The sequence below is a fragment of the Neovison vison genome, chromosome 9 (assembly GCF_020171115.1).
Source record: "Neovison vison isolate M4711 chromosome 9, ASM_NN_V1, whole genome shotgun sequence".
NCBI classification, from domain to species: Eukaryota; Metazoa; Chordata; class Mammalia; order Carnivora; family Mustelidae; genus Neogale; species Neogale vison.
The window spans coordinates 96,185,891-96,213,579 of NC_058099.1; the positions used below are offsets into that span (position 1 = coordinate 96,185,891).

At 39.1% G+C, this 27,689-nt stretch overlaps 1 protein-coding gene across 1 annotated transcript; it reads left to right on the forward strand.

Moving 5' to 3' along the window:
- Window positions 1-427: 427 nt before the first annotated feature.
- CDC37L1 (cell division cycle 37 like 1) lies at window positions 428-26,791 on the forward strand. The gene is made up of 7 exons (XM_044265989.1): window positions 428-674; window positions 4,606-4,887; window positions 7,488-7,581; window positions 15,537-15,652; window positions 16,016-16,138; window positions 20,133-20,297; window positions 25,150-26,791. The coding sequence occupies exons 1-7, from the start codon at window positions 543-545 to the stop codon at window positions 25,249-25,251; spliced, it is 1,014 nt and encodes a 337-aa protein (XP_044121924.1). The 5' UTR covers window positions 428-542; the 3' UTR covers window positions 25,252-26,791.
- The last annotated feature ends 898 nt before the right edge of the window (window positions 26,792-27,689 follow it).

The following is a 27,689-nucleotide window of genomic DNA, read 5'->3' on the forward strand; positions in this document are numbered from 1 at the left end:
GCGTGGACGCGGGCTGCCCGGGCTCGGACCGTGACCCCCCACCCTCGCCAGCATTCTCGAGCCGCGCTTGCTCGGGTCCTTCATCTCCCGCGCCCTCCTCCCGGCCAACTTTCGCCAACTCCTGTAGCTTGGAACTCCAAACGGGAGAAAACTTGGCCCTGCTTTTCCAAAATTCCTCCCACCAACACTAGGCAACAAGAACGTGCGCCTAAGTGGCTCGCAGTGCCCTGAAGGGTCAACGGGCAGCGCTCAAACCCTTCAGAGAAACGCCAGCCCCAGCCCCAGCCCCCGCCCCCGCCGGTGGGCGCCCAGACTGGCCTCCGCGGCCCCGCCCACCAAACCGGAAATGACGCTACGGAGCGAGTCCGTCTTCTTCCGCTGTCCGCGGCCCAGGCTAGCGCGGGGTGTGCGTCGGCGTCGCGGCCAGCAGAGGGATTCTGGGTAACGGCCCCGGCCGGCTGGGGCGGCTGGCTCCGCGCAGCAGGTTCCACTCACGCCAAGTCCGTTGGCAGTGGCGGTTCTAGGGCTGGGGGCCGCCGGACATGGAGCAGCCGTGGCCGCCGCCGGGACCTTGGAGCCTCCCTCGGGCCGAGGGTGAGGCTGAGGAAGAGAGTGACTTGGACGTGTCCCCCAGTTCTCCCCGCTGCCCGCAGCTGCCGGGCGGCGGCGCGCAGGTGAGAGGGGTCCCGCGTTTGGCGAGGGGGATGGAGAGGTGTCGCCAGGCGCCCGGAGTCCCCTGTCTCTGCGACCCTCCCTGTGCCCTGTTCTGCGCTCCCATCTCACTCCCGCGTGTCCGGAGCTTGATGCCGTTCCACGGCTATTGTAGCATCTTCCGAGGGCTTCTGAGAGGGTCTGGCCATATATGTCTTCCCACCCTCCATCTCCACGCACACCTTTTCACCTTGGCTAATGCCTTCCCATCCTTGGAAGACGTTCCTCCCCTCCCCCACCTTCACCCCACTCCTGACAGCATCCAGATTCGGGGCGGCTGGCCTTATAACGGTGACCCTTTGTCCCCTTGCGCGTGTCTGTATCCGAGCGCGTTATTCTGCTGAAGGCTTTGATACTTGGGCACGGGTAACAGGAGCGGTGAACCGGGGGGTTGTATTTCAGTAATTCGCTGAGCTCCTGACTTTAGGCAGATTTAGGACCCAGTTTCACGGACTTCTGACCCCTGAATGAATTCTGTAAACCTCCCTTTTGGTGCTGGTGTAAATCTGTCTCTTTAACGTGACCATTTTTCCCGTCCAGGTATATTTTAAGTTTTGCTTCACATCGTTTTCCATTGACAACATACAGACACACGTTTCCCTTTTCCTCAGAGTCCTGGTGCTACCTGTGGTTTTCAGTCCAGCCTTCTTTCCTCTGAAACTTATTCAAACGACACACCATTTAGGATTTTTCTGGGTCCTGTCTTAGGAAGTGCTTACATACTCTCATCACCTTGTGCTGGTGTTTCTCCTAATTTGAGTGTGTTTGGAAGTATATTTCAGGAAAACAGACTAAACACTAACATGTTCAGTGACATGTTATGGGTTTCTCTCTGCCTTCTAGGCTTCTTGCAAAACGGGGTCCCTAAGAGCTTAACTGAATTAGCAGTTCTTCTCTAGGCTCATCTTGCTAGCTGTTAGTGAATATGAGTTATTTAAATCGTTTGCCAGTAAGTGTAAGGCCATCGGTCCTATGCCCAGCTCACTGGGCTAGTTGGCTTCACGGAAAAAAATGCTGTTTCATAACCATAGACTGTACTTCGGCCAGCCAGTCTCTGGGAAAGTGCAAGACATTTTTTAGGAGGCCAGATTGAGAGTTGATAGGTCAGTAGTCAGCCCCTAATTATGGATTGCAAGTGTCATCTTTATATACAAAATGTATTATATGAGCATATAATGAATGTGTTACAGAGGGGAAAAAATGAACAGCAGCTGCTGTTGTCAATTTTGAAGGCATATGGAGAGAATAAGAGGTCTCCGGAATTTCAGTGCGTTGTGGTTGAATCACAAAAGTAACCTAAGAGAAACTCTGAACTTAGAAAATACCTAAGCTGAATAAAACCTGGCTGGCTAAGTCGGAGGAGCATGTGACTTTTGATCTGGGGATCGTGGGTTTGAGCCCCATGTTGGGTGTGGAGATTACTTAAAAAAAACAAACGAACAACTAAAAAAAAAAAGTACTTTTTACTGGTGCACTTGGAATTGTAAGCTTATATAGCTGAAAGTGATTTTATGAGTAAACAGGCTTATCTTCATTAAAAATGATTTCTCTGAGATCGTGTTGGTAGTTAGTGGCAGAATTAAAACTAGAACCCACTTCTGACTCCTTGTAGTGTTTTTTCCTACCTGCTGCACTTCCCATTCTGTGATGTAATGTAAAACCATATGCCAGACACTACCTTTGGTGTTAAGATTTGCAAACTGATTACTAATCTTAAATTAGTTCATGTGTTTATAACCCACTTACTTGTCTTGCTGACTTTAGGACTTAAGTTTTTGGATTGCAATATTTGGAAAAAATAAAATGTTTAATTAAAATTATAAATATTTTATAATTTTGTCAAAAGCAGCTCTGGTTTAATTTTACCAGACATGGGAAATCTAGATCTCTTAGTGTCATATGTGATGTATAGTTCTGATACCCAGTTAAAGTAAAAGGAATTCAGAATTTAGAGATCCGGTATGAGCATTTTTAATGTAAAGTTATATTAATAAACCTAATGCCAGCAGTGTCTTTTTGAATTCACATTCATTAAAATATTATTATGTATAATGTTCTTCTAAAACCTTGGTGTGTTCACAAATAAAATGTGATTTTTTTTTTCCCCCTAATCGTCTCAGTGCGTGTTGGATAGTTTGCTCAAATGGCCAGATGTTATCTGTGTAGTCTGTGGAGAAGAATTTAAACATGAATTATTTTTAGAATTTAGAAATAGGATTTCTTTGTTTGATTTGAGACATAAATATTTGTTCCCACATAATTTGAAAATGCAAGGTATTTTTATTTGTCCAGATTGCTTTCTTAGTGTATCTTTGTCTTACAAAACAGATTTTATAGCTTCATTATTCTCCTTTTCCTGGCCTCTTTTTAGCGTAGTTGGGCTACAGTTATTCTTGATCCTAACTAAGAGAGCAAAAAATAAAAATAAATATTTTACTTGGTCGGTTAGGGCCTTGTGGTACCTGGGCTCCAGACCTGCTAAACGAGTAAGTCACCTGAATAGCAACAATATCCACATTTGCCACAACATAAATCTAGGACTCCTCTGAAAAGTTGAGGCCTTGCATGCTACTTGCCTCAGAATTCTTTGCCACCACTGGTCTGTTCCAAGAAGTGGAGAATCATTTATGCTTCTAAGATTTATGGAATTCTAGCCCCTCGAGAAGCTGCTGGTTAAGTAAACAAATAAGCACAACATTCTGTGAAAACACCATTAAGGAGTATGTAAACCTTGGGTGGGAAGGGAAGGACTTGGAGGAAACTTAATGGAAGTGATGCCAGAGTCTGGAATGGAGGTTGGAGTTAGGGGACGAGGGGTTGTCACATTGAAGAGTAACTAGAACTGACTCGAGAGAGATAATGGAAACGAGATCATGAAGAACCATGCCATGCCACAGAATTTGTGCTTTATACCAAGACACTAAGAGTGTGTAGAATTATCAGATTTGTTTTTTGGAGAAACTCCTCAAAGTCTAGTGGAGTGGAGAATGGCTTCAGATGAGAAAGACTGTATTTCCATAGCTGAGGTATGAAATTAGAAAGGCTTGAGTAGTGACGCAGATTAGGGAACAAATCAAAGTAAAATTGTTCAGAATACTTAGTTTGAAATTGATACATTTTGGCTGAGAAGTCATAAAGAATGTGCCTTCAGCTTTTGTTTTATGGAGTTGAAGAATATAAGAAGTTAAAGACCCATCACAGTGCTGTCAGTGTACTGGTTCAGTAAATATTAAAACTAATTACTGTTGCTTCTGAATGGAACAGAGTCAGTCATGAGGAAGGTCCAGTTTTGGGTTTTGTTTTGTTTTATTTAAATAATTTTGCCTATTTTGATTAGGATTAAGTTAAAGAATGTCTGTCTGACAGAGTCAGTTGTGAACAGAAACTCCACTCACATATAAGAACTTTTCAGATCACCAGGGATTGGGATAATAAAGAAAATAGAAACCAAGAAGTAATTACTTCCAAATAAAAGGTTCTTTGCAGTGAGGAACTTCCAGAACAAGACTCTAAAGATCTGGTTTTCAGCATGTTCAGTTTTAAGGTGATGGGCTAGATTGAAGCTTTTGTTCTCATTATTCTGCTGTTTCAGGGCTAAGAAGCTATAAATCAAATATTCCTTGAGCACCAGCTATAGGCAGAACATTGGGCTAATTATCAGGCTTTTTGCTGCTGTTAGTTGTCAGGAGAGAGGCGTAGATTAGCAGAGAAGCTTTTAGCGTCTAGCTGATGAAGGAAGACCTCTAATATAAAAGTATAACTGCATACACAGGAGGCAGAATGCGTGTGTGCCACAAATACCGTACAGCGGTCCTTGACTAAAAGAAAACTGAGTTGTGCTGCATAAACATACCATTGCCGCCTTCATTTCTCCCAATATTGTTTTTTACCCAGATGTATAGCCACGGAATTGAACTGGCTTGTCAAAAGCAGAAAGAGTTTGTGAAGAGCTCTGTGGCATGCAAATGGAATCTCGCCGAAGCTCAGCAAAAACTTGGTAGCTTAGCCCTGCATAACTCCGAGTCCCTGGATCAGGAACATGCCAAAGCACAAACAGCAGTGTCAGAGCTAAGGCAACGTGAGGAAGAATGGCGGCAGAAAGAGGAGGCCCTGGTACAGAGAGAGAGGATGTGTCTGTGGAACATGGATGCCATTAGCAAGGACGTTTTTAACAAGGTACGACTCTTTATGGGATTATAATGAAAGAAGAGAAAACGGAAGTGTTTGTACAAACCAGTTGTGCATATTTGGTAACAAAGCAACAGAACCTGTGAACAGTATTCAGTTTTGACAGTTTTTGGAAAGTGTTTGTTACAGAAACCTGTCTCCCCGGTAGTGCCAGTGTGGGTAGTCGTTACTATAAATCTGTGGCCGTAGCATAGCGCGCTGAATGTAAGGGTGGACTCTGGACTCACAGCTTTGTCACATGCTGCTGGCTTGGTCACCCTGGGCAAGTCACTTAACATCTCTAAGCCTCAGTTTCTTCAACAACATAGGGTGAGTATAAAGACTGAGCTAACTCCTTAAAAGCCCACAGGATAGGGCCAGGCCCGTGGTAAAGCTTAGATGTTAAAGGAGCTTTCCGATGTTGCTGCCAGCTCGCTGTCCGTTCCGTGACACTGATGTGTAGGTACTGGGCTTATTAGAGTCTTACACCCTTGCTTATCAGTATGTATTTAGTAAACCTCAGGTAATAGTCCAGATTGGGCATCACCAACATTACAGCACTTTTGCCAACTTAGTAGTTACTGAGAGTGGTTTCCAGTGTCTCACTGGATTATGTCGGCTTTATTCTTTGTGCTGTATCTGAAGAAGAACTGGGCAGTGAAATTCATTTTTACTAATGTGTGAAGTAGCACTTCTTTCTATCTGTACTAAATTTTCGAAGCTGCAGGGAGAGATTGCTCCTTCGTCTAAGTCCACATTCACTTTATCTTTAACCATCATTACTCTCTAGACTTCTCGGTCCATAACACTATTTGTTTCTGTCCTAGCGTCTGCTCTCAACCCATCCTCTTAAGGGGCTTTCAGTTTCCTTTCCCTGGACCAGCCCTCGTTCGGCTACAGCAACAAGGAATACACATAGGTTAAATGTACAACAGCAGTAGCTCCATCAGTGCTTTATTAAATTGAGAAAAATTATGAGTGCAGCATGCTTACTGTAAAAAAACAAGTATGTAAAATAGAATTGAAAGTCTTCCTTCACTTCCAGTTTCATTCCCAGAGATAACCACTGTTAACAGTTACATCTTTCTAGACTTTTTAATGTGCCTGTGCCAGTTTGTATTATTTCTGCGCTGTGCACGCACACACACCAAGATCATTCTTTATCTGAATGATTCACTATCTATATATATTGTTCCAAGGGGGCGTGTCGTCTTAGCACTTACTTCTGGTTTGCGTTTTTAGACCCTAACTACTTAAACTAACTTTTTTTTTCTTCCAGAGGGAATGGTCAAAGTAGTGTGTGTTTGTTTTATAAAGTTGATGTCTCTTAACACAGTGGTCACAAAGGAAATATTTTCATTTGTCTGCTTTTAATTATTTTTATGTGTTTTTTTTTAACTTAGGTTCTAACCTAGCCTACATTCATACCACAAATTAATTAGGATTATCTTTATGTTCCAGTCATTTGCTCAAAATCGTACATTGATTTTGTCTGGGAGCTTGAGACTTGAGAGGACTGGTCTAGACCCGCGCTGTCCAACTCGATAGCCACTAGTCACATGTACTGTTGAGCGCTTGCAATGTGGCTAGTCCGAATTGAGATGTGCTGTAAGTGTAAAATACACACCAGATTCTGATAACTTAGTACCAAAAAAAGTAAAATATTTCATTAATAATTTTTTTGTCTTCCGTGTTGAAATGATCATATGTTGGATGTGTTGGGTTAAATAAATGTGTTACCGATTTCATCTGTTTCTTTTTGCTTTTTAATGTGGCTAATACAAAACTTTATATTTGTGACTTGGATTATGTTTCTATTGGACAGTGCTGGTCTAGATAGCAGGATATATAAAGGAGATGTTTCTATTTTGAAATATATAAACTTGTGTGCTTTTGAGTTGTAAACTGGCAGAGAGCTAGTTTGTGATTTTTGTTTTTGGCAGTGATGATCACAAGGTTTAAATGCAATCACAGAATGTTCTGAGAAACTGTCCTGCCAGTTTTTCTGGCTACATAAAAACTTCATCTTGGTCTGCTTTATGGCTTCTTAGCTGAAAATAAGCATCTACTTAATAGAAATCTGTACTTGATTTCAGAATCAAACTGACCTCTCCTAAGAAAAGTTTATGATAAAGGTCCATTTTAGTTTTATGTCTTATTGAAGAAGTTATAATAAATACATTTTACACATTTCGAATGTCTAAGTTTATTTCCAGAGAGAACTCCAGAGATTAGGCTAGAGTTGAAAATATTTAAAGGAAATGAATAATGTAAAATATATATTATGCATGTAAAGGATCTTTCTGTATACTTTGGTAGGGAAATTCCGTTTAACAAAAAGGTTAATTGGCACTTGGATTTTTTTGTATGATTTCTAAAATAATCCTATAATTTTCACATGTACCATTTAAAAAAATAATGAAACTAGTACAAGAAAGTTTTATTTTTTTAAAAGAGTTTAACAGATGAATTTGATAATATAATATCAGTATAATACTATACCACCTTTTTATAGTGTCTGTAGGAAGCATTGCTAGGCATTCAGTATCTGAGAAAGAATATTTGGTGAATATAAAATCTGATTTTAACTGCAAGAATTTTTTTCTTAGAGTTTTATTAATCAAGATAAAAGAAAAGAAATAGAAGATGAAGATAAATCAAAATCATTTATGCAGAAATATGAACAAAAAATCAGACATTTTGGTAAGTCTCCTGCTTAGTTCGCTTCTTTTATAAAGTGTTTGATATCAGGGTGCCTGGGTGGCTCATTTAGTAAGAGTCGACTATTGATTTCAGCTCATGTCATGATGTTGGGGTCGTAAGATTGAGTCATGGGTAGGGCTCCATGCTCAGCAGGGAATCTGCTTGAGATTCTCTCCTGCTCTCCCTCTGCCTTCCTGCTTGCTTGTGCTCTGTCAAATAAACAAATCCTAAAAAAAAAAAATAAAGTGTTTGACATCATAAATATGTGTACAAAAAGTATATTTATAAAATGGGGGGGTCAAAAAGAAGGTAAGTGGCAAAACTCCAGTTTTGTGGTACTTTTGGCACAGTCGTACAGCTCTGGCTCTAGACTCTTTTTGGTCATAAATAGATTGACAGTAAACTTATTTGAGAAGAGAAGCAAAATTCAATCTATTAATTATATAATGCTACCATCTTAAGACACAGTCTTTGTTTACTCCATAGCCTTTTTCCATTCCCCAACTAGTCTTTGCTTTTGTCATTTTCCCTCTTTGCTTCCATGGTATCTGATTATTTTATGGTTATAAGATTAGCATTCATTATTTTCAGGGTTTGGATATGTTCCTATATAATTCCTGCAGATCCTTCAACTGCAACTCAGATAAATATAGTCACAGACAGACATACACAAAGTATTGAGAAGTAGTTTTCTCTATGGGGGAAAGATGGTGGGCTGAGGGTTGATGTGGTGAAGACTTTCCATAAGAGAGAACATCTGGGGAACCAGGGTGGCTCAGTGGGTTAAAGCCTCTGCCTTTGGTTCAGGTCATGATCCCAGGGTCCTGGATCAAGCCCTGCATCAGGCGCACTGCTCAGTGGGGAACCTGCTTTCCCCCTCTCTCTGCCTGCTTGTGGTCTCTGTCTGTCAAAAATAAATAAAATTTTTAAAAAAGAGAGAGAGAGAACTAGCTAGATTATGAAGAACACGTAGGAATTCTGCCTTTAGATAAGGGAACAGCAGCATCGTGTGCAAAGGCAGAGTCAGGAAACAACATGCTGTGATGAGTAAGCAGTGTGGTGCTGCTGGGGTCAAAATGCCACTGGAAAATGTTAGGGGTTAAGGCTCAAGGCGTAATTTTTTTTTTAGCCCAAGTGATATGTTAATTTCATAAACATAGCTTTTATTTGTACTATGTTAGTAAGCTTATTAAGTGGCATTTTGAAATACACTTCCAATGGTGTTTCCCCCCACCCAAGTGTTTAGAATTTCGTTCATCCTTCAGTTTAGTAAGACAGTGGATAGTACTTCAGATTTTTCCTCCTTTTTATGTAGTTTATCCATAAAGGATTTATTTTTCTCATATTTCTTGTTTTAAAAGAAGCAGGCTGTGTATTCAGGTTAATTCAAGGATAGAACCTGAAGAAATGAACAAAGTTTACTTTTTTATTTTTAAAAGATTTTATTTATTTATTTGTCAGAGAGAGAGAGAGAGTGCGTGCGCGCACAAGCAAGCAAAGTGGCAGGCAGAGGCAGAGAGAGAAGCAGGCTCCGCACCAAGCAAGGCGCCTGACGTGGGATTTGATCCCAGGACCCTGGGATCATGACCTGAGCTGAAGGCAGCAGCCCAACCAACTGAGCCACCCAGGCGTTCCAAAAAAAGTTTACTTTTAAAAAGTCTTTAAAGAGTCTTGGTTGTGATAATTTGATCTGCCCCTCCCACCTGTAGCCCTTGCTTCCTACACCTATGTGTTCCACTGCCTCTAGGGAATAGCATCGTGTAGGTTGTCATCATCAGCCGGCATTCTGTAAGCTTGTTGCTTTGGAGCCATGGGAAACCTAACAGGTGCAAAACAGTTCCCTCATTTTTGCTGTAAACTGAATGTCTCAATAAGAAACAATTTTGTGTGGGGAAAATAACCCAATCTCAACAAGGTGTTGTAACCCACCTGGCAGTGTAACTGTATAACCATTCCATAAAATCTGCTTCCGGGTAATGATGTTTATAAGACCATTGAATTTCGTGAGCCTGTTGTCTTCATGTCTTTTGCTGTAAAATGAATTTCTGGGTCAAGAACTAAATGTGGTATGGTACTGAATAATTCATTCAGTAAGACCACAGATATATTACTTGTAGAAGCATGGCAAGCAGAGAGGGCAATACCAGATCTAGAATGGGTTTGTTCAAGTGAGGAACCACTGCTTTCTACGGGATGAAATGGGACCAAGATAATCAGTCTGTTACTTGATGGCTGACTGGTCCATCCAGCATTTAGTGCCATATTTAGTTTTCAGCACTGGTTTCTGCTACTGGCACATTAGGTATTCAGAGGCTACACTGGAATCTCTTAATGGGGAGATCCCATGCCGTTGAATCTCTGCATAATCTCAAGTCTGGCACCATGACCCCTGAACTTACATTTTGCGAGCAGGGAGATGGCTGAGGAAAAGGCTGACTTGACATCCACAGGTGACTAAGAAACAGTGGTTTTGCCATTGCGTGTTGGGGCCTTCCAGAGTCTCATCCTGTAATACTAACCAGAGCCTACTGTCTTCAAAGCCAACCAGACCTGATAGCTACTCCCAGATTCACGTCGTGCCTATTTCTTAATGGAAATGTACACTGGCTTTTTACTTTGGAGGAGATCTCCTACTTGCCACAGCTTCTTGCATCCCCAGAAATTTCACTACAGTAGTAGGCTCCCAAATTTTCATGTGCATTTTTCCCCCACTTTCTGGCATGAGTGTATCTTACCAGGAAACCTGGATTCCTGCTACTTCCTGCCTACCAAGTTCATCAGTATGAAATGGGCCATCTAGTAATCATGTGGGATAATGAGATGAGAAAAGTCTTTGTGGACTAAATTGTGGCACAGAAGTGATAGACCTTAGGTGAGATAGTGGAAGTTCAGTGCTGTTCTTGATGGGCGGAAGCAAATGTTTCTGGTATTATATGCTGCTTATGGTAAAGGGGAAAAAGCACTTGTCAGAATTATGACTACAATAATATACTCTGAATTAAACACATCTGGAATAGCAACTGTAATTAAAACTTCCATCTGGAGGCGTTCCAAACTTAGATTGCATTCCAGACTCTTGGAAGACAAGGGCCTGATACATGGGGGGCTGTAAAGGGCTCCAGGGGCTCAATACCGGTACTTCTCTGTGGTTTCAAGTGTACTTAACATTTCCATTAAGATATTTGTTGACTATCTTATGGTACTTATGCTCTTACAATTAGGTGGACTTTACCACTTAATGATAAATGGTATGACCGTACCATGGAGTATTTTGAAGCAGTGATGTCTTGATTTTTCCCCTTATATTTGTATTTATTACTTTATTTAATTCATGTTTTATAAACATAATATACCAATTTAGCAACAAAGTCTGTTTTCTTTTAAATTTCTTTTAAGTTTTAGGGACGCCTGGGTGGCTCAGTTGGTTGGACGACTGCCTTCGGCTCAGGGCGTGATCCTGGAGTCCCGGGATCGAGTCCCACATCGGGCTCCCAGCTCCATGGGGAGTCTGCTTCGCTCTCTGACCTTCTCCTCGCTCATGCTCTCTCTCACTGTCTCTCTCTCAAATAAATAAATAAAATCTTTAAAAAAAAAAAATAAATAAATTTCTTTTAAGTTTTAAATTTCTTTAAGTTTTAAAATTTTTTTAAAATTTCTTAAGTTTTATTCAATGTCTATACATCTCTGACATCACTTACTTTGTGATCATGTGAGTAGGTTTTTCATGATCTAGCATAGTTTTTCATGGTACATCATCTGTTCACTTCCAGCCAAAGTTAGCTATGATTTTACATTTTTGAGTCTGTAGAGTGCTGTCACTGGAAATTTTATCAAAAGCTGTAAATGTGGGATGCCTGGGTGGCTCAGTCGGTTAGGCTGCTGCCTTCGACTTGGGTCATGATCCCAGAGTCCTGGGATCAGTCTCCCAATGGGCTCCTTGTCCAACAGGGAGTCTGCTTCTCTCTCTGCCTCTGCCTAACCATTCTGCCAGCTTATGCTCTCTCTCTCTCTCTGACAAATAAGTAAGTAAAATCTTTAAAAAAAAAAAAAAAAGCTGTAAATGTTTACATAAATATTATGATGGATCTTTCTCATTTGTATGGAAGGTGGATATTTTGTCTCCTCAGTGTAAGCACATACATACTGCTTTTCAAAAACATATTAATGTACTGTTTTTGAAAAACATTTACTATAAAGTAAGTACTCCTGAATAGAATGTGGAGTGACATGAATAGAAAATTCATATGTATGATAGGATTCTAGTTTTTAAGTCCTTAAAAAATAAGCCCAGAAATAAATACAATTCGAGTGTTAACATTAATTTTCTCTTATATGATTGCAGATGATTTTTCTGAATTTTTTCAAATTCTCCACAATGAATATACATCATTTTTATAATAGGAAGAAAATATTTTAAAGGGGCTTATCCTAAGAATTCAAGGATGGCTTAACATTGGAAAATTTACTAATGTGATTTGCTTTATTAACAGTTTATGATAGTATAACCACAGGACTTGGTGATCAGTTTGATGTGGGAGGCATGGAAATGTTTAGAGGAATTTCTAGAATTTTTGAGTGGGTGACATGAAGCCTAGGAAGCACCATAGATGGCAGGGAGAGAAAAATGGGCTTAGTTTAAAATAGATGATTTTTGTGCAAGTCTGTGTAGAAATAGTTGGCTGGTGGTAGTAATTGAAAATATAGGAGCCCTAGGCCTTAGGAAATACAGAAAATGAGGTCATTTACTTTCATTAAGAAATTTACAACCTGGGGCGTCTGGGTGGCTCAGTGGGTTAATCAGCCTCTGCCTTTGGCCCAGGTCATGATCTCAGGGTCCTGGGATCAAGTCCTTCATCGGGGAGTCTGTTTCTCCCTCTCCCTCTGCCTGGCTCTCTGCCTACTTGTGATCTCTTTTTCTGTGTCAAATAAATAAAATCTTAAAAGAAAAATTTACAACCTTTTGGGGAGATTTTTTGCAGATACAGACATTCAAGTGATTAGTATAATTTAAAAGATTCAAATCTATTACTCCGTAATTACAACACAAAGAAGAAAGGGAAATCAGTAACAATGTGTATTAGAGGATCATTTCAGGAATTAGGTGGAGTACTGAGAGTCGATGGATGGATTGGGATTTAGATGTTGAGGAAAATACATAGGTGAAAGCACATAATTGAAATATTTTAATTTGTCAAAGTAAGGTTTTTCAAGCATTCCGAGATTGGTTGGCTAGTTGGAATGGCTAGATTAATCGTAACCAAAGTATTTGCTATTTAATGAAAGAATGAATTGTTCCCTTTTGTGCAGATACTACCTAATGTTTACTCTGCATCAGCCACTGTCCCAAGTGCCTTTTATGTATGAACTCATTTAATTCTCACAGAAACCCTGAGTGAGATACTATTTTTTGCCTTATTTTATAGAAGAGGAGAGGGAGGCATAGAGATGCCTGTCTCTATGGTAAGTGGAAAGGCCAGTTTTCAGACCTAAGCCGTTGATTTCCAGAGTTGACTTGCTTAGTCGCCATGCTAGATTGTGCTCCCCTCTATTTGTTTATAAGTTTGTTTGCAAATTCCAAGATAACATTAGTAATTTCAGCTATGTTCTGTTCCACTAAAGCCATTCATTATATTTAAGTGTTTTGTTCATAAGATTCCACACACTTTTCACAAAGGAGTGTGTGGACTACCTGTAATCTAACCTCAGTTTCATAATTATCGATACGCATTTTTGAAATCAAGTGATGACAGGTATTTCTCAGATAAAGAAAAGCTGTGGTCAGCCTCAAGTATTAATTTTGTCTTGGGTATCAGATGGATAGCTTAAAATTTGTAACATTTAATGATGCCCTTCCTCATCATCCCTGTAAGTGTCACTAACCACTTCATACTATCCTTCCTATAAAAGAAACCAAAATGGATAGGATTTTGGTGCCTCAGTAAGTGATGATGCTGCCGTGGAGAAGTAAAGAGAAGCAGTGTTCTCTCTGTTGGATGGTGAATAGAATTGAAAATACTGCATCTTCAGGAGTATAACAAAAGCTAATGCAAAACTGCTTCATAGGATTTATTTTATGGCTTCAGGTATAAGAAGGAAAGATTATGCCTTCTTTAGATCTTAGCCCCAGAAGTTATTAGACTCTTTAAGGATACCTTGAGAAGTAGGTTTAAGTAACTTTCAAAATCATTGTTTCTCAGTATTTGAAGTGCCTTAATTGCTGTATCTAAAGTGTTGGAGAAATACTTTATACAACTTGTAAAACTCTTTATATGAAAATGCTAAAATGATTACTCCCTTGTTTTTTTGAACGAGGAAATCATTTACTTTCAATTGATTCCCATGTGTTGCGCTAAATGTGTATTTCTCAGTAAGAAATTTGTTCTCAGTTTTGTTCTTGTGTTCTAATGTGGAACTTTAATATATAGGAGTTCGGTTTGTGTCTAGAGGAAAGCCAAACTGTTGAGACCACCTTGTGAAATCTCCGTAATGATTCAGTGACATACAGACTTCTTTGGATGAGTCTTTTTTTTTTTTTTTCTCTATTTGAGAGAGAGAGCGAGCGCAGGGGCAGAGACAGAGGGAGAAGCAGACTCCTCACTAAGCAGGGAGCCTGATGCAGGGCTTGATCCCAGGACCCCAGGCTCATGACTTGTGCCGGAGGCAGACACTTAACCAACTGAACCACCCTAGAGCCCCTGGATGAGTCTTAAGAATCTAAAGCTAACATAGTTTAATTGGCTCAAGTGTAAGGCTTACTGAACAAAATTTAAAGCTGAACACTTTGCTGATTCCATGATGTCATTGAACTTTCCACCAAATTTCTTACTAATTTGGATAAAGATGAAGATACACCTTAAGTAATATTTGGATTAGCTTGATATTTTGAAGCAAAATGGTATCTGCTTTCAAGTATACATAACTGATTTCGTTTTCTATATGTTATAAATATGACTAAATGATTAACATGACTGAAATGGTTAAAGTATATTTACTATTATAATACCCGCTGGATTGGTTTTCCATGCTGTCAGTGTCTGACCATATCGCCTTAGACATTTTTATTTGCTTTTATTTTTTTAAAGATTTTATTTATTTATTTGACAGAGAGAGATCACAGGTAAGCAGAGAGGCAGGCAGAGAGAGGGGGGGAAGCAGGCTCCCTGCTGAGCAGAGAGACGGGGCTCGATCCCAGGACCCTGAGATCATGACCTGAGCCGAAGGCAGTGGCTTAACCCACTGAGCCACCCAGATGCTCCTTTCTTAGACATTTTAAATAAGTTAGAGATAATACAGTTTTTCTATTTTAGTAAGTGTTTGCTAAATACAGTTTCTTGAGGTTTTGCTTTCTTTGCCATCTTTCTAGTAGAAAAATTTGTATTCTGTAGATAAATAATACTGAGTTTCTTTAAATAATCTGTACTCAGTTTAGCTTAGGATGACTAGTCATCTCAGTTTGCCTGGAACATTAGGCATTTCCCAGATGGAGGGGTTTTTGGCTTTAAACCTGTCACCCTACTTTAACCTGACTAATTATCTGGAATAAAACTTAATTTGTGAACTCGGGAAGCTCTTTCCAATATATTGGGTATTGCTTTAAAAGAGTTTTATCACCACGCCTGGGTGGCTTAGTTGGTTAAGCATCTGCCTTTGGCTCAGGTCATGATCCTGGAGCCCCGCATGGGGCTCCCTGCTCAGCAGGGAGTCTGCTTCTACCTCTGTCTCTCACCCTGCTCCTGTGTGAGTGCGCACATGTGCGCACGCTCTCTCTCAAATAAATAAGTAAAATCTTAAAAAATATATAAATAAAGGAGTTTTATTGCTTTTATTTGCTCTTTTATCATTAACAAATTGCTGTGGTGGTACGAATTGTCTTTAAAGAGAATCATTTAAAATACCAGTTTCTTTGTTTATAAGAGTATTTGACAATTGTGGTTTAATTCTTTTTTTTCTTTTAGGTATGTTGAGTCGATGGGATGATAGTCAGAGATTTTTATCTGACCATCCATATCTTGTATGTGAAGAGACTGCTAAATATCTTATTTTATGGTGTTTTCATCTAGAAGCTGAACAGGTATTGTGTGAGTCTTATGTTTCTGGAACCTTAGTGGAATTCTGATTTGCTCTTTTGGTTTTTGGTTTAGTCTTTTATGTTATTTTAAATGAAAGCAGAAAGGTTATTAAATGGTAATAATAATTTTTTTGTTTTCAGATCTACTTTAGTTTACTGTGGGAATATTTTCAGTTGTTTTAGTTAGCATATGGAAACTTCTCCAGTGTACTTTCTTTGCCACCTCATTTCTCTTGTTCCCACATCCTATAAACCCTTTTCTTTTTTAACCTGTTGGAAAATCATGTTTTAAAATCCAAATAGTAATCACAATATTAAATACATTGTCAGAGGTATTTCTCATAATTTTAATCTCTCTGTTTTCAGAAAGGGGCTCTAATGGAACAAATAGCACATCAGGCTGTTGTAATGCAGTTTATTATGGAAATGGCCAAAAACTGTAATGTGGATCCAAGAGGGTGTTTTCGTTTATTTTTCCAGAAAGCCAAAGTAAGTAACTATTTAATATTTTTAAATGGGAAGCTTAAGCCTTAGCTGAGACCTCTTTGGTCCATATACATCAAAGACAGCCATCTAACCAGAATGCCACAGACTGAACTCTCCATAGATACTATAGTGGGAAAAATTATATTGCTGATTTCATGCTAATTTAGAGTTAAGGGAGCTCTGTAAGAGGCTGTACTGTAGCATGCACATGAAATTGAGGCTTGTTTAAATGAATGTGTTCAGGAAGATTAGAGTGTTGCATCATTTATTCAGCCAATAAGTCTTGACTGTCCACTAATGCAAAGACTGTTTTCAAGATGCGGAGGATACAGTATTGAATGAAACAAATAGTGTATCCTCCATGTATAGAACTCACAGTTTAATGAGAAATGACTTTTGTAATGAAATAATAGGAAACAACCTAAAATTTCAACAACCAGAAGAATGGTTAAAAACTACATGTGGTACAAAGAATATTAGGACAACCATTAAAATTATATTTAAGAAAATTTATTTAAATTTTTTTAAAGCTTTTATTTATTTATTTATTTGACAGAGAGAGATCACAAGTAGGCAGAGAGGCAGGCAGAGAGAGAGAGGGAAGCAGGCTCCCTGCTGAGCAGAGAACCCAATGGGTTCGGGGCTCGATCCCAGGACCCTGAGATCATGACCTGAGCTGAAGGCAGATGCTTAACCCACTGAGCCACTCAGATACCCCTAAGAAAAATTTATAATGATCTGAGAAAATACTTTGCTGAAAGTCGAAAGAGGTGATATATAAATAGGATGATGTTGGCCATATTAAAGAAAAATAGACACGTCTGGATTAAATACCATTTCACACTCACTAAATTAGTATTAATTAAAGAGTTATACAAGAAGTAGAGCAGTAAGATTTCACATTCACTGCTTAAGGGATATAAATTGGTATAACCACTTTGGGAAATTTCCTAGCAAAGCTTGAACAAGTGTTTGCACCCAGAAATTCTCCTAGGTATATGTACTAGAGAATAGATTTCTCAGCATGTGGTCCAGGGACACCCAACAGTCTTCAGGACCTGGTTTCAGGAAGCCTTGAGTCAAAACTGTTTTCACAATAACAGGAAGATGTTACTTGTTACAGAAAGCAGATGTGTGAATCCAGCTGTTTTCTGTTCAGCCAGACTTGTCACTAAATATTTTTTGTTTCAGAAATAGAGTTTTTTTTTTTAAATAAAAATGTTACAAATGTTAACATGTAATGAGTTTGTTGTTAGATAATATTTTTCAAATTCCTGGGTTTTAATTTCTAAAACAGTAAACATTGACAAATAATAGCCCACATAATCAGGAGCTCTTTAGTTTCCTCAGTAATTTTCAACAGTGTGAAGGGAGTCCTGAGACCATCAAGTTTGAAAAGAACTGCTGCCTTCGAGAAGCTCTTATACACGTGCACCACATACCATAATGTTCATAGTAGAATTATTCATAGTTGCAAAATGGCTGGGAGCAACCCAAATGTCTGTTGACAGTGGGATGAATGGGATATTCATTTGGGTAAATATTAACCAGCATTACTGTGGATGAAAAAACGGAGTGTGGGGGAAAAAACAAGTCACAGAATGATTTATCTAGTATCTTTTTAAAAATACTCTGTATTCTTGGGGCACCTGGGTGGCTCAGTGGGTTAAGTGGGTCCTGGGATCAAGCCCCGCATCGGGCTCTCTGCTCAGCTGGGAGCCTGCTTCCCCCTCTCTCTGCCTGCCTCTCTGCCTACTTGTGATCTCTCTCTCTCTGGGTCAAATAAATAAAATCTTTTTTAAAAAATTCTATATTCTTTATGAAGTTGGAAAACAAGCAGAACTAAATAATATATAGTTGAAGGGTACATAAGTAAGCAGTAAAACCAAAGAGGCAAAAGAGTGACTTTTTTAAGAAGAAAGTAACCTCAGAGAAGGGAGAAGAAATGCTCTTGGGAATTGATTTGTAAGACGCTACTAATAATCCATTTCCTAATTTGTTATGGGTACATAGTGCGGCTTTGCCTAGTAAAGTACATATGTATTTTACATTTTTTTGCATATAATACATTTTGGCATACACAATTAGACGTTAGAAGGAAATTTACCAAAAGTTTAACTTTGATTATTCTTGGGTGATATAATTACACGTGACACTCTATTTTATAAAGAGGAAAAAATGTATGAAGTTAAATGTATTTTAAATTTTAAAAAAATGGGGGCACCTGGGTGGCTCAGTGGGTTAAAGCCTCCGCCTTCGGTTCAGGTCATGATCTCAGGGTCCTGGGATCAAGCCTCGCATCGGGCTCTCTGCTCAGCCAGGAGCCTGCTTCCCTCTCTCTCTCTCCGCCTACCTCTCTGCCTACTTGTAATCTCTCTCTGTGTCAAGTAAATAGTAGCTCTACCTTAAATGTTGTAAATGCTTCTAAAGTGCAGCCTAAATACGAAACTTTCCCAAAACAGTAAGTTTTAATGAGTAAATGATTGACCTGATATTTTAGTTAGGCTTCTAATGACTATTTTAAATGTTCACTTGACACACAGGTGTAATAAAAACCATACTTTGTTCTTCACCTTACATGATTGGATATGTTTGAACTAGTGCATATTAATAGGATAATGAACATAGCCAACCTATGTCTAGGCTTTGAAATTTACTTTGTCAAAATAGAACTGAGAAGTCTTTAATCTTAGCATTGTGTTCTTAACAATTTTTTAAAATTAAAGGAATGACTAACTTTCATGGTACTTATTACTTTGTGCCAGGTACTATTCTAGGCAGTTTATATGGATTAAGTCATTAAATCCTCATATGATTTTATGAGGGTTATTATTTCTATTTTATAAGTTAGGAAATTAGCATAGAAAATAGGTTACTTAAAGCAAAAATTAGTCAGGTCTCTCTAGATGTAAATCCCCAGGCCTTTAGCCTGCAGTAAAGCTGGCAGCTGTGCCCCTTGGCTCCTCTCATAGTTTGTTGCATAACCATTTGAGAAGGATTACTTCTGGATTTGAAGGCTAATATCCTGTATGTCTATACAAGTACCATATATTGATTAAAGTGAAATGTTAAAATATAATTAAGGAAACTATTGCTAAATTCATAAAAGGTAGAATGCAGCACAGAATATTGTCTGTGTGATTTGTATAGATACTGATGTTAATAACCAACTCACAGGTTTTAATTGATTACATAATCTAAACTACATTAAAGAAAAAATAGCATCCCACACAAATGGGCCCAGTGATATGGAATGAGATTTTGACAAAAATCTCTTCCATCATCTGAACTTAAAGCCTGAAGTCCTGTTAGTGTAGAATAAGTGTTGTGTCATTCCTTATCTGTAGAGGAAACTAAGTGGAGGCTACTGCCAATTAGGTGTTTTACATCAAGAATCTTGGTTGTGTTCTACATCACTGGAGGGAGGTCCCCTGCTGCAACACAATACTCGTTATACCTTTTTCTCTCCATAATGGTGAAAAGGTATTTGCTTCACTAAAACACTAAGGTACTTACAGAATGGAATCAAATGTTAAATTTTATTTGGTTTTCATGGTTTTACAAATAGGGAGGATAGAGCTGGAGATTTATAGCAACAGCTAATAGTGCCCTATCATTATTCGATGGAGAAGATCCTGTGGTTGTTGCTTGACAATGTGAGAGGTTAAATGAGAACTGTTTTAGATCCTGTTAAGAATCAAGAGAAATTCAGAGAATTCCTACTTTTGTTGTATTTCTGTGTATACATATGTATTTGTGTGTGTGTTTATATATTTGTTTTATCTTACTGGAGCAGAGAGAAGTGGAGCAAACCAATAATTTTCCTATAAAACAGGGAGTATTCACAAATCTGACGGGGATCTTGGTGCTGTCTACGGACATGTAAACTATTCATCTTACCGTTACTTCCTCCATTTCAGATCTATATGTTTGTTAGAATTTACTGTGCGGTCTGGAAGTCTTGAAAAACAGAGTCTTTGTCTTGTGTGTTTTCCAGGCGGAGGAAGAAGGTTATTTTGAAGCATTCAAAAATGAACTTGAAGCTTTCAAGTCAAGAGTCCGACTTTATTCTCGATCACCAAGTTTTCAACCTATGACAGTTCAGAATCATGTGCCCCATTCTAATGTGGGATCTATAGGTTTGTTAGAATCCTTACCACAGGTAAGTTGGAAAAGTAAATACTTTTGTTTTGTTTTTAAAGATTTGTTTTGTTTTGTTTTTAAAGATTTATTTATTTATCTGTCGGAGAGAAAGCTAGTGACATGTACAAGCAGGGGTGCAGCAGGCAGAGGGAGAAGCAGGCTCCTCGCCAATCAAGGAGCCTGATTTGGGACTCAATCCCAGGACTCTGGGATCACAACCCGAGCTCAAGGCAGATGCTTAACCAACTGGGCCACCCAGGCGCCCCTATTATTTGTTCGTAAATTTGTTCACATAATTTTTGTTCCTTTATACTACTCTTTGTTTTTACATGGGATGTATATGGGATCGTTCTAAATATTCTTGCCTCAGAAGAAAACTCTCATTTCATGCCGTGTTTTGGCACTAAGTCTCTTGGCATCTCTTGGCACCAGATTCCATTCATGTAATATAGAAGAGATGAGTTGTACCTAAGCACTCTCAAAGGCAGGTGTTACCTCTTGATCATCTCAATCATGAACTTTTTAAGATGGCTCCTGGGGAACATCTCTTTCTTAGGAAACTATACTGTTAAGTATTTTCTGGGTTGGGGGAGCCTGGGTGAGGTAGTCAGATGAGTGTCCAACTCTTGGTTTTGGCTTGGGTCATAATCTTGGGGTCATGGGTTGGAGCTGGACATCAGTGTGGAGTCTGCTGAAGTTTTTTTCTCTCTCTCTCTGTCCCACCCCCTAACCCACTGTACACTTGCACAGGCTCTCAGTCTTTTATTTATTTATTTATTTATTTGACAGAGAGAAATCACAAGTAGATGGAGAGGCAGGCAGAGAGAGAGAGAGGGAAGCAGGCTCCCTGCTGAGCAGAGAGCCCGAAGCGGGACTCGATCCCAGGACCCTGAGATCATGACCTGAGCCGAAGGCAGCGGCTTAACCCACTGAGCCACCCAGGCGCCCCAGGCTCTCAGTCTTAAATAAAAAATTTTATTGGATTTTTTTGGAAAATCCAATTTTGGAATCCAAAAAATTGTGGAGGGGAAAAAGAATTTTTCTTAGGATGAATTAGCTTCAGAGCATATATCCAAGTGGGAACCAAGGTAATTTTTCCATGAGTTTATTTAGTATTACATTATGAAATGTTGGTGTTGCCTGCCAGAGGTAACATTTTTTTTTTTTAAGATTTTTTATTTATTTATTTGACAGACAGAGATCACAAGTAGGCAGAGAGGCAGGCAGAGAGAGAAAGAGAGGAAAGCAGGCTCTCCGCTCAGCAGAGAGCCCGATGCAGGACTCAATCCCAGGACCCTGGGATCATGACCCGAGCCGAAGGCAGCGGCTTAACCCACTGAGCCACCCAGGCGCCCCCAGAGGTAACATTTTTAATACATTAATGCACCTTCTGCTAAGCTGCTCTTGCTAGTAATGTCCACCAACCATTTGAGCCTCTGCTGCGAGATCTAGATAAAGCTGTGTTTCTAGCATGACAGGGGTTTTGTCAGAAGATTTAAATTACCACTAGAAAGTTGCTGCCCATGTTGATTTTAGTAGTGTTTTAATTGAGCCCAGTCATCCCTCATTTCCAGACACCAAGATTCTGAGACTGGCTTTAGCCAGTTCAGTCTGTTGCCTACACAGTGAAAAGGGCAGACTCAATCAGGAGACAATGTGAGGAGAACCCTGTAGTTTTAAACTCATAAAATGGTAGGATTGAGATTTTCAATATCTACAGCTTATGTCTCTATAATTTCATCATTTGCATTACATAAGTCATAGGCCAAAGCGACAATTAAGAAAAGCAATTGATAACTCAGAAAAGAAGAGAAATTGATTCAATTCAGCCAAAAATCCTAATTCTCAAGGATAGAAATAATCAAGGTCTTGATTTTTACATAATTAGTAATACTTCCCCTCATTTATATATATTAGTGGTATTCCCCCTCCATTTATCCTACAGAGTGTCTCTTAATGCTCTTTAAGTATAATAATGATTTTCTTTTCCATTCTTTGAGAAATAACCCATATATAACTAGTCTTTCCAAGGGAATTTTATGACTAGGACAATATCAAGTTCAATATATAAACCTATAATTAAGATATCACGGAATGAATACAAAGGAAAAAAGAGACTTTGACAGATGTTACTGGTTCTAAACATAAGAGGGAAAAGATACCCATTAAAATATCCCAAGCAGCCTATCAACAAATTGCTTCTGGTTTGAGAGAAATAAGTTCTTACTGCACATATCAGATAGCTGCCGAGACTGCTGCTTGGCTTCCCTTGGCGAAATGGGGTTGGGGCGCTACAGTTTCGATGCTTTAAAGTGGCGGGTATTTTCAGGATTGTTCAGACTTAATTCATTTGGGCAAATCCCTCGTGGTTGGAGAAGTTGAGCATCCTGGTCTAGCCCTCCTGAGGGAGAGCAGGCTGGATCAAGTTTCAGCTAGATGAACAGAAGGCCTAGACCGGGTGATGGGAGGCTTTGGGAGAAAAGCTTTACCATAGTTATATCCCATTTTTATTGTATCACTTTACTAATTGTAAAACACTTTCATATGTTGTTTCATTTCATCTTCTCAAAAGCCCTGTGATTCATTTTCATTCATTTTTATGGCTGAATAAACTGCAGCTCAGGGAGGTTAAGCAGTTTGCCTGAATGACGAGGCTGATACTCTGGGCCTGGATTTCTGTCCTCCTTCACCGCTCATTACCTGCACGAAGATTGCTGCTGAATCATGTGCTGGAAACGGGACAGGAGACACAGTCATGTGCTCTTACAGAGAACTAGGGACTGGGATGAGAAATGTGTTGAGAATGCTACTAGATGAAAATTTGGGGGTAATTAGTGGCATTTAAGTGTAGACTAGGTTAGGCATGTTGATTGTTTTTTGCTTTCATTGTCAGAAAAGGTCTTAGCCCTGTTTCTTTCGAGAATGGGATAATGTAATGAGAGCTTAGTAATTTTTTATAAAACTTAAATTGGCGTAACACTTAAGCTTTTTTTCTTTTTTTCAGTTGACAACAATCTTAATGGTTGAAATACCATTAAGTATCACCAAATGATGGTATGAAATACCATCATTCTTAGTTTGAGACAACCAAACCAAGGCCTCTTGGACAGAGGTGTTGTAACAGTTACCTTAGGCTTATCCTATAGACCAGCTTTCAATTTTATTAAATTGTGATGAGGAGGGGCACATAGGTGGCTCAGTTGTTAAGTGGGTCATGACCTTGGAGTCCTGGGATCCAGTCCCTTCCTGCTCAGCCGGAAGCCTGCTTCTCCCTCTCCCTCCGCGCCCCCCAGCCTGTGTTCCTGCTGTCTTTGTCTCTGTCAAATAAATAAAATCATTAAAAAAAATCTTGGGGCGCCTGGATGGCTCAGTGGGTTAAGCCACTGCCTTCGATGCAGGTCATGGTCTCAGTGTCCTGGGATTGAGCCCTGCATCGGACTCTCTGCTCAGCAGGGAGCCTGCTTCCTCCCTGCCCCCTGCCTGCTGCTCTGCCTACTTGTGATCTCTCTCTCTCTCTAATACATTAAAAAAAAAAATCTTTAAAGAAAAAAATCTTGAGTAGTTTTCTCTGTAGGGACTGCATTACATTGGTGGTAGAGGTAGGGTTAGAACTGAGGTCCAGGGGCGCCTGGGTGGCTCAGTGGGTTAGGATTCTGCCTTCGGCTCAAGTCATGATCTCAGGGTCCTGGGATCAAGCCCTGCATCACGTTCTCTGCTCAGCAGGGAGTCTCCTTCTCCCTGCCTCTCTGCCTGCTTGTGATCTCTCTCTCTTTCAAATAAATAAATAGAATCTTTAAAAAAAAAAAAAAAAAAAAGTAAGAGCTGAGGTCCAGCATTGCTGTAGTATTCTGGACCTCAGTTATTGGGACCACTGCCTTCATCACGACTTGATGGGAAATATTCTGGCTTTTCGTTAGCTTCTGGACTTTTACAAATAATGGAATCACAACATATTGTACTTGATTAAAAGAGAATCTTTTGAAAACCATGCCTCCCTTTGGGATGGGAAAGTTTAAAACATCTATCCCGTTTGGACTCTTTTCCTCATTGGTGTTCATTAAATACAATAAACAAATGGAACCAGGTGATAACGGTGGTAAACTGAGTAGCTAACAGATACTCGGAACAACTGAATAGATAAAATTGAAGGTCCTGGGTCTTAAGGGCTTATGTCCCTGGTCATGGTGCTTTAGTAAATAATAGTTTTATTCCTAGCTTTAGGAATACAGATAAGATATTTATGAGTTTAAAAAATAAAGAAAATCCAAATTAAAATGTTCTTTTATTCTCAAGTTTTAAAATATGGATCTAAGTACCTCTCAAAAGATTGATTTCTCACTTGAGTTTGTTTTTAATCTTTGAAAAACCAAAATAGACTCTGAAGGTAGCTGTAATTTTTATTTGGTAAGTGCATTTTTTCCCTTATTTTTCAAGTATTTTGCATTTTTTAATATTTACCGTGGTTAGATAGTAATTTTCAAAATGCATTGCCGACCTTAAAGCCATATTTATCTTTTAAATTGTCAGTTGCTTTGTACATAGAATTATGTGGAAGATATACCCTTATGTGATTAAATAATTTAAATTGCAAGCTTTGTTAAAAGGAAGAAAAAGTGTTTATCCCAGTTTCATTTTTTACGTATATCTTTCTGTTTTTGTCACACCCTCTTAGATCAAGTGGTCTAGTCTGTTTTGTTTATACTTGGGTTTTAACCCAAGTTTGTCTTCGAGGTCCATTTTCTTTCCTCCTACTTTACTTTTGCCATACTGCTGAGACAGAGACTTTGTGAAACTGAGTATGTAATTGTGTACTGTGGCATAAAACTATTATCCATTGTTTCTTCCTTATATTCTTTTTTTTTTCTTTCCAGAATCCAGATTATCTTCAGTATTCTGTCAATACAGCTCTCTGCAATTTAAACTCAGTGGTACATAAAGAAGATGATGAATCCAAAATGATGGACACTGTATGATTTGGTTAAGACTGCTGAGGCCAAGTGCTATTTTGTTACAAGAAAGGAAGAACTTGGCTATTTTCTTGACACTTTCATGGGTGCTGCACTTTATTTTTGTTCGGTTTTGATGGGAGGGGAAAAAAGAGTACTGAAACGTTTTGTAAAATTTTTTTATGTGCTGCTAGGTTTTTTGTTTGTTTGTTTGTTTTTTTGGGAAGAGAGGAGTGGTCCCGTATGTTGCAGGAAGTCAAACTGGACTCTTTTTTTTTTTTTTGGCTACTAAATTTGCCTTTAATCTTATTGTTCTCAGTTTTGGAATCAAAGTATGAAAATCTGCACAAATGCAATGTTTACAAGAACTGGTTGATTCTAGGAGGCATCTGCTACAGTCTCTTTTTATGTGGATATGTACATGTCCTACTCTACAAAAATGATTAAAGATAAAAATGTACTTGTATCCTACTGCAAATTTCGCTGTCAGGTCTGGTGTTGCATCATAGTAAAAGCAATAAATCAGTAGTTGATAATCTACTTTACTAAATAAGCTGGGTGGTAAAAATTAAAACGAAGTCTTTTCCCTTTAAAATAATACTACATTTGTATTTTCGACACCTTCAGTTAAATCCTTGACTATAATATCATTTTTATATGGATACTGACTTTATCCCCTGTGTATTCTCAAAACTGTATTACTTAGAAGTTAATTTTACTCTGTTGACTTTTTAATATTAAGGGTTATAGTAATATAAAAAGTGATAAACCTAATACAGATTTTTTTTAATAAGATCAAGTTCGAGCTCACTCTTAATTTCTTCACTTGACATAGTCTGGGATCTCTCAGGGAACAAGTTTTAAAAAGAATACTAACGGCCTATAAGAACAAATAGGAGCATAATCTGATTTTTAAAATCGTGGTTGTTTCATTTTGATGTAGCCCAAGGACTTTTTTAAAAGGCAGGAGAAATCTTGAAGACCCAACTGCCTCAAGCTGCCAACTCCTTACTTCTAAGAATCTGGTGATCGTTGTCAGTAATGATGGCTTTTACTACATTTGTCATTTCTGTCATTAGATCAGTTACCATAGAATGCTTCTGAGCTTTACTACTTCCCATAGAATTCATTTCAGATGTGCCAGGGTGTTTGAGGTTTCATTTGGAGTTAGATGACTGTGCTAATTATGCTATTATCCTTCTTACTGAGGGTTCATCTTCTGACTTAGGGGAACATGGGCTTTGGTATGTACCGAGTCTAGTCTGACTCCGTCCCATTGAGGGTAGCAGCACACATTTGGAAGACCGCTCACTGGGACTGCGAGTACGGGTCTCAATTTGAGAAACCAAATAATGCTAAGGGACCCATACGGTGATCAGACCTGTGACCGTGGCCTCATTTGCACCTTGTGTTCACTGAGGTGATACGGCACGTGATACCCATAGGAATGGACTGGAATTACTGAATCATACTTCTGTAACATCACACTCTTCCTGGTTTTCAGAATAAAACTTTTTGTGCTTTTGATAAAAATATATACTCTATAATAAAATGTTTGACTAATTTATATGGTAGTATTCATCAGCCTGTACTTTTTTTTTAACTAATGACCCAGTTATAGAAGGCTTGTTTTTGTTTTTCCTGTTCTGGAGTAAGCCCTCGTTTTTCCCTTCCTGTCAAATAGAGATTGGACACAGGAGTGAAATCCCCGATTTCACAGAAATGTTACTGGAGACATTACTTTCCATTCCTCAACTTCACCTTTCCCCAGGATCTTCCCGGAAGCAGTCAAATTGTTTTGAATCTCTTTTTGCCTTCTCTAGGTTAGAGGTAGGACCAAGTACGGGGAGGAAAGAAATGACCAACAAACTGAGTAAATCACTCCTGAACAGTCTTTTGGTTGTGTTCTCTGAAACAGGAATTACTGAAGAGCTGTTTAAGAAGTCGTTATGTTTTTTTACTTTCAAAGGGAAGCGTTCTGTGTTGTGTATATACGTGCAATTGCATTTTACTCTGGGAGTTCCGGACTAATGCCGTGATTGGCACTCAGAGACTCTGATGTATTCAGCAGTACTTTAGCACTGAGAACAGTAAATTGACATCCTTTTTATTTGTGTTTATTTTTCTTGGGTACTAAACTATCCCTTTTAGAAAAATATCCTCTTTTCTGTTTTTGTTTTTTTAAAGATTTGATAGACATTTGATAGAGATCACAAGTAGGCAGAGAGGCAGGCAGAGAGAGAGGGGAGGAAGCAGCCTCCCCGCTGAGCAGAGGGCCTGATGCAGGGCTTGATCCCAGGGCCCTGGGATCATGACCCAAGCCGAAGCCAGAGGCTTTAACCCACTGAGCCATCCAGGCGCCCCGTCTCTTTTCTTTTTCTTAACAAACAATAAGAATCTTACACTAAGCAAAGGGATAATTCATATTTCAGACTGAATTTTGCTGGGCTGTCCAGACAGATGAA

Excerpts from the sequence above, each read along its gene's own strand:
- CDC37L1 (XM_044265989.1), top strand. The coding sequence starts at position 543 with ATGGAGCAGCCGTGGCCGCCGCCGGGACCTTGGAGCCTCCCTCGGGCC. Across the intron at positions 7,582-15,536 it reads ACAAAAAATCAGACATTTTG|GTATGTTGAGTCGATGGGAT; the intron begins GTAAGTCTCCTG and ends TTTTTCTTTTAG. Across the intron at positions 20,298-25,149 it reads TGTTAGAATCCTTACCACAG|AATCCAGATTATCTTCAGTA; the intron begins GTAAGTTGGAAA and ends TTTTCTTTCCAG.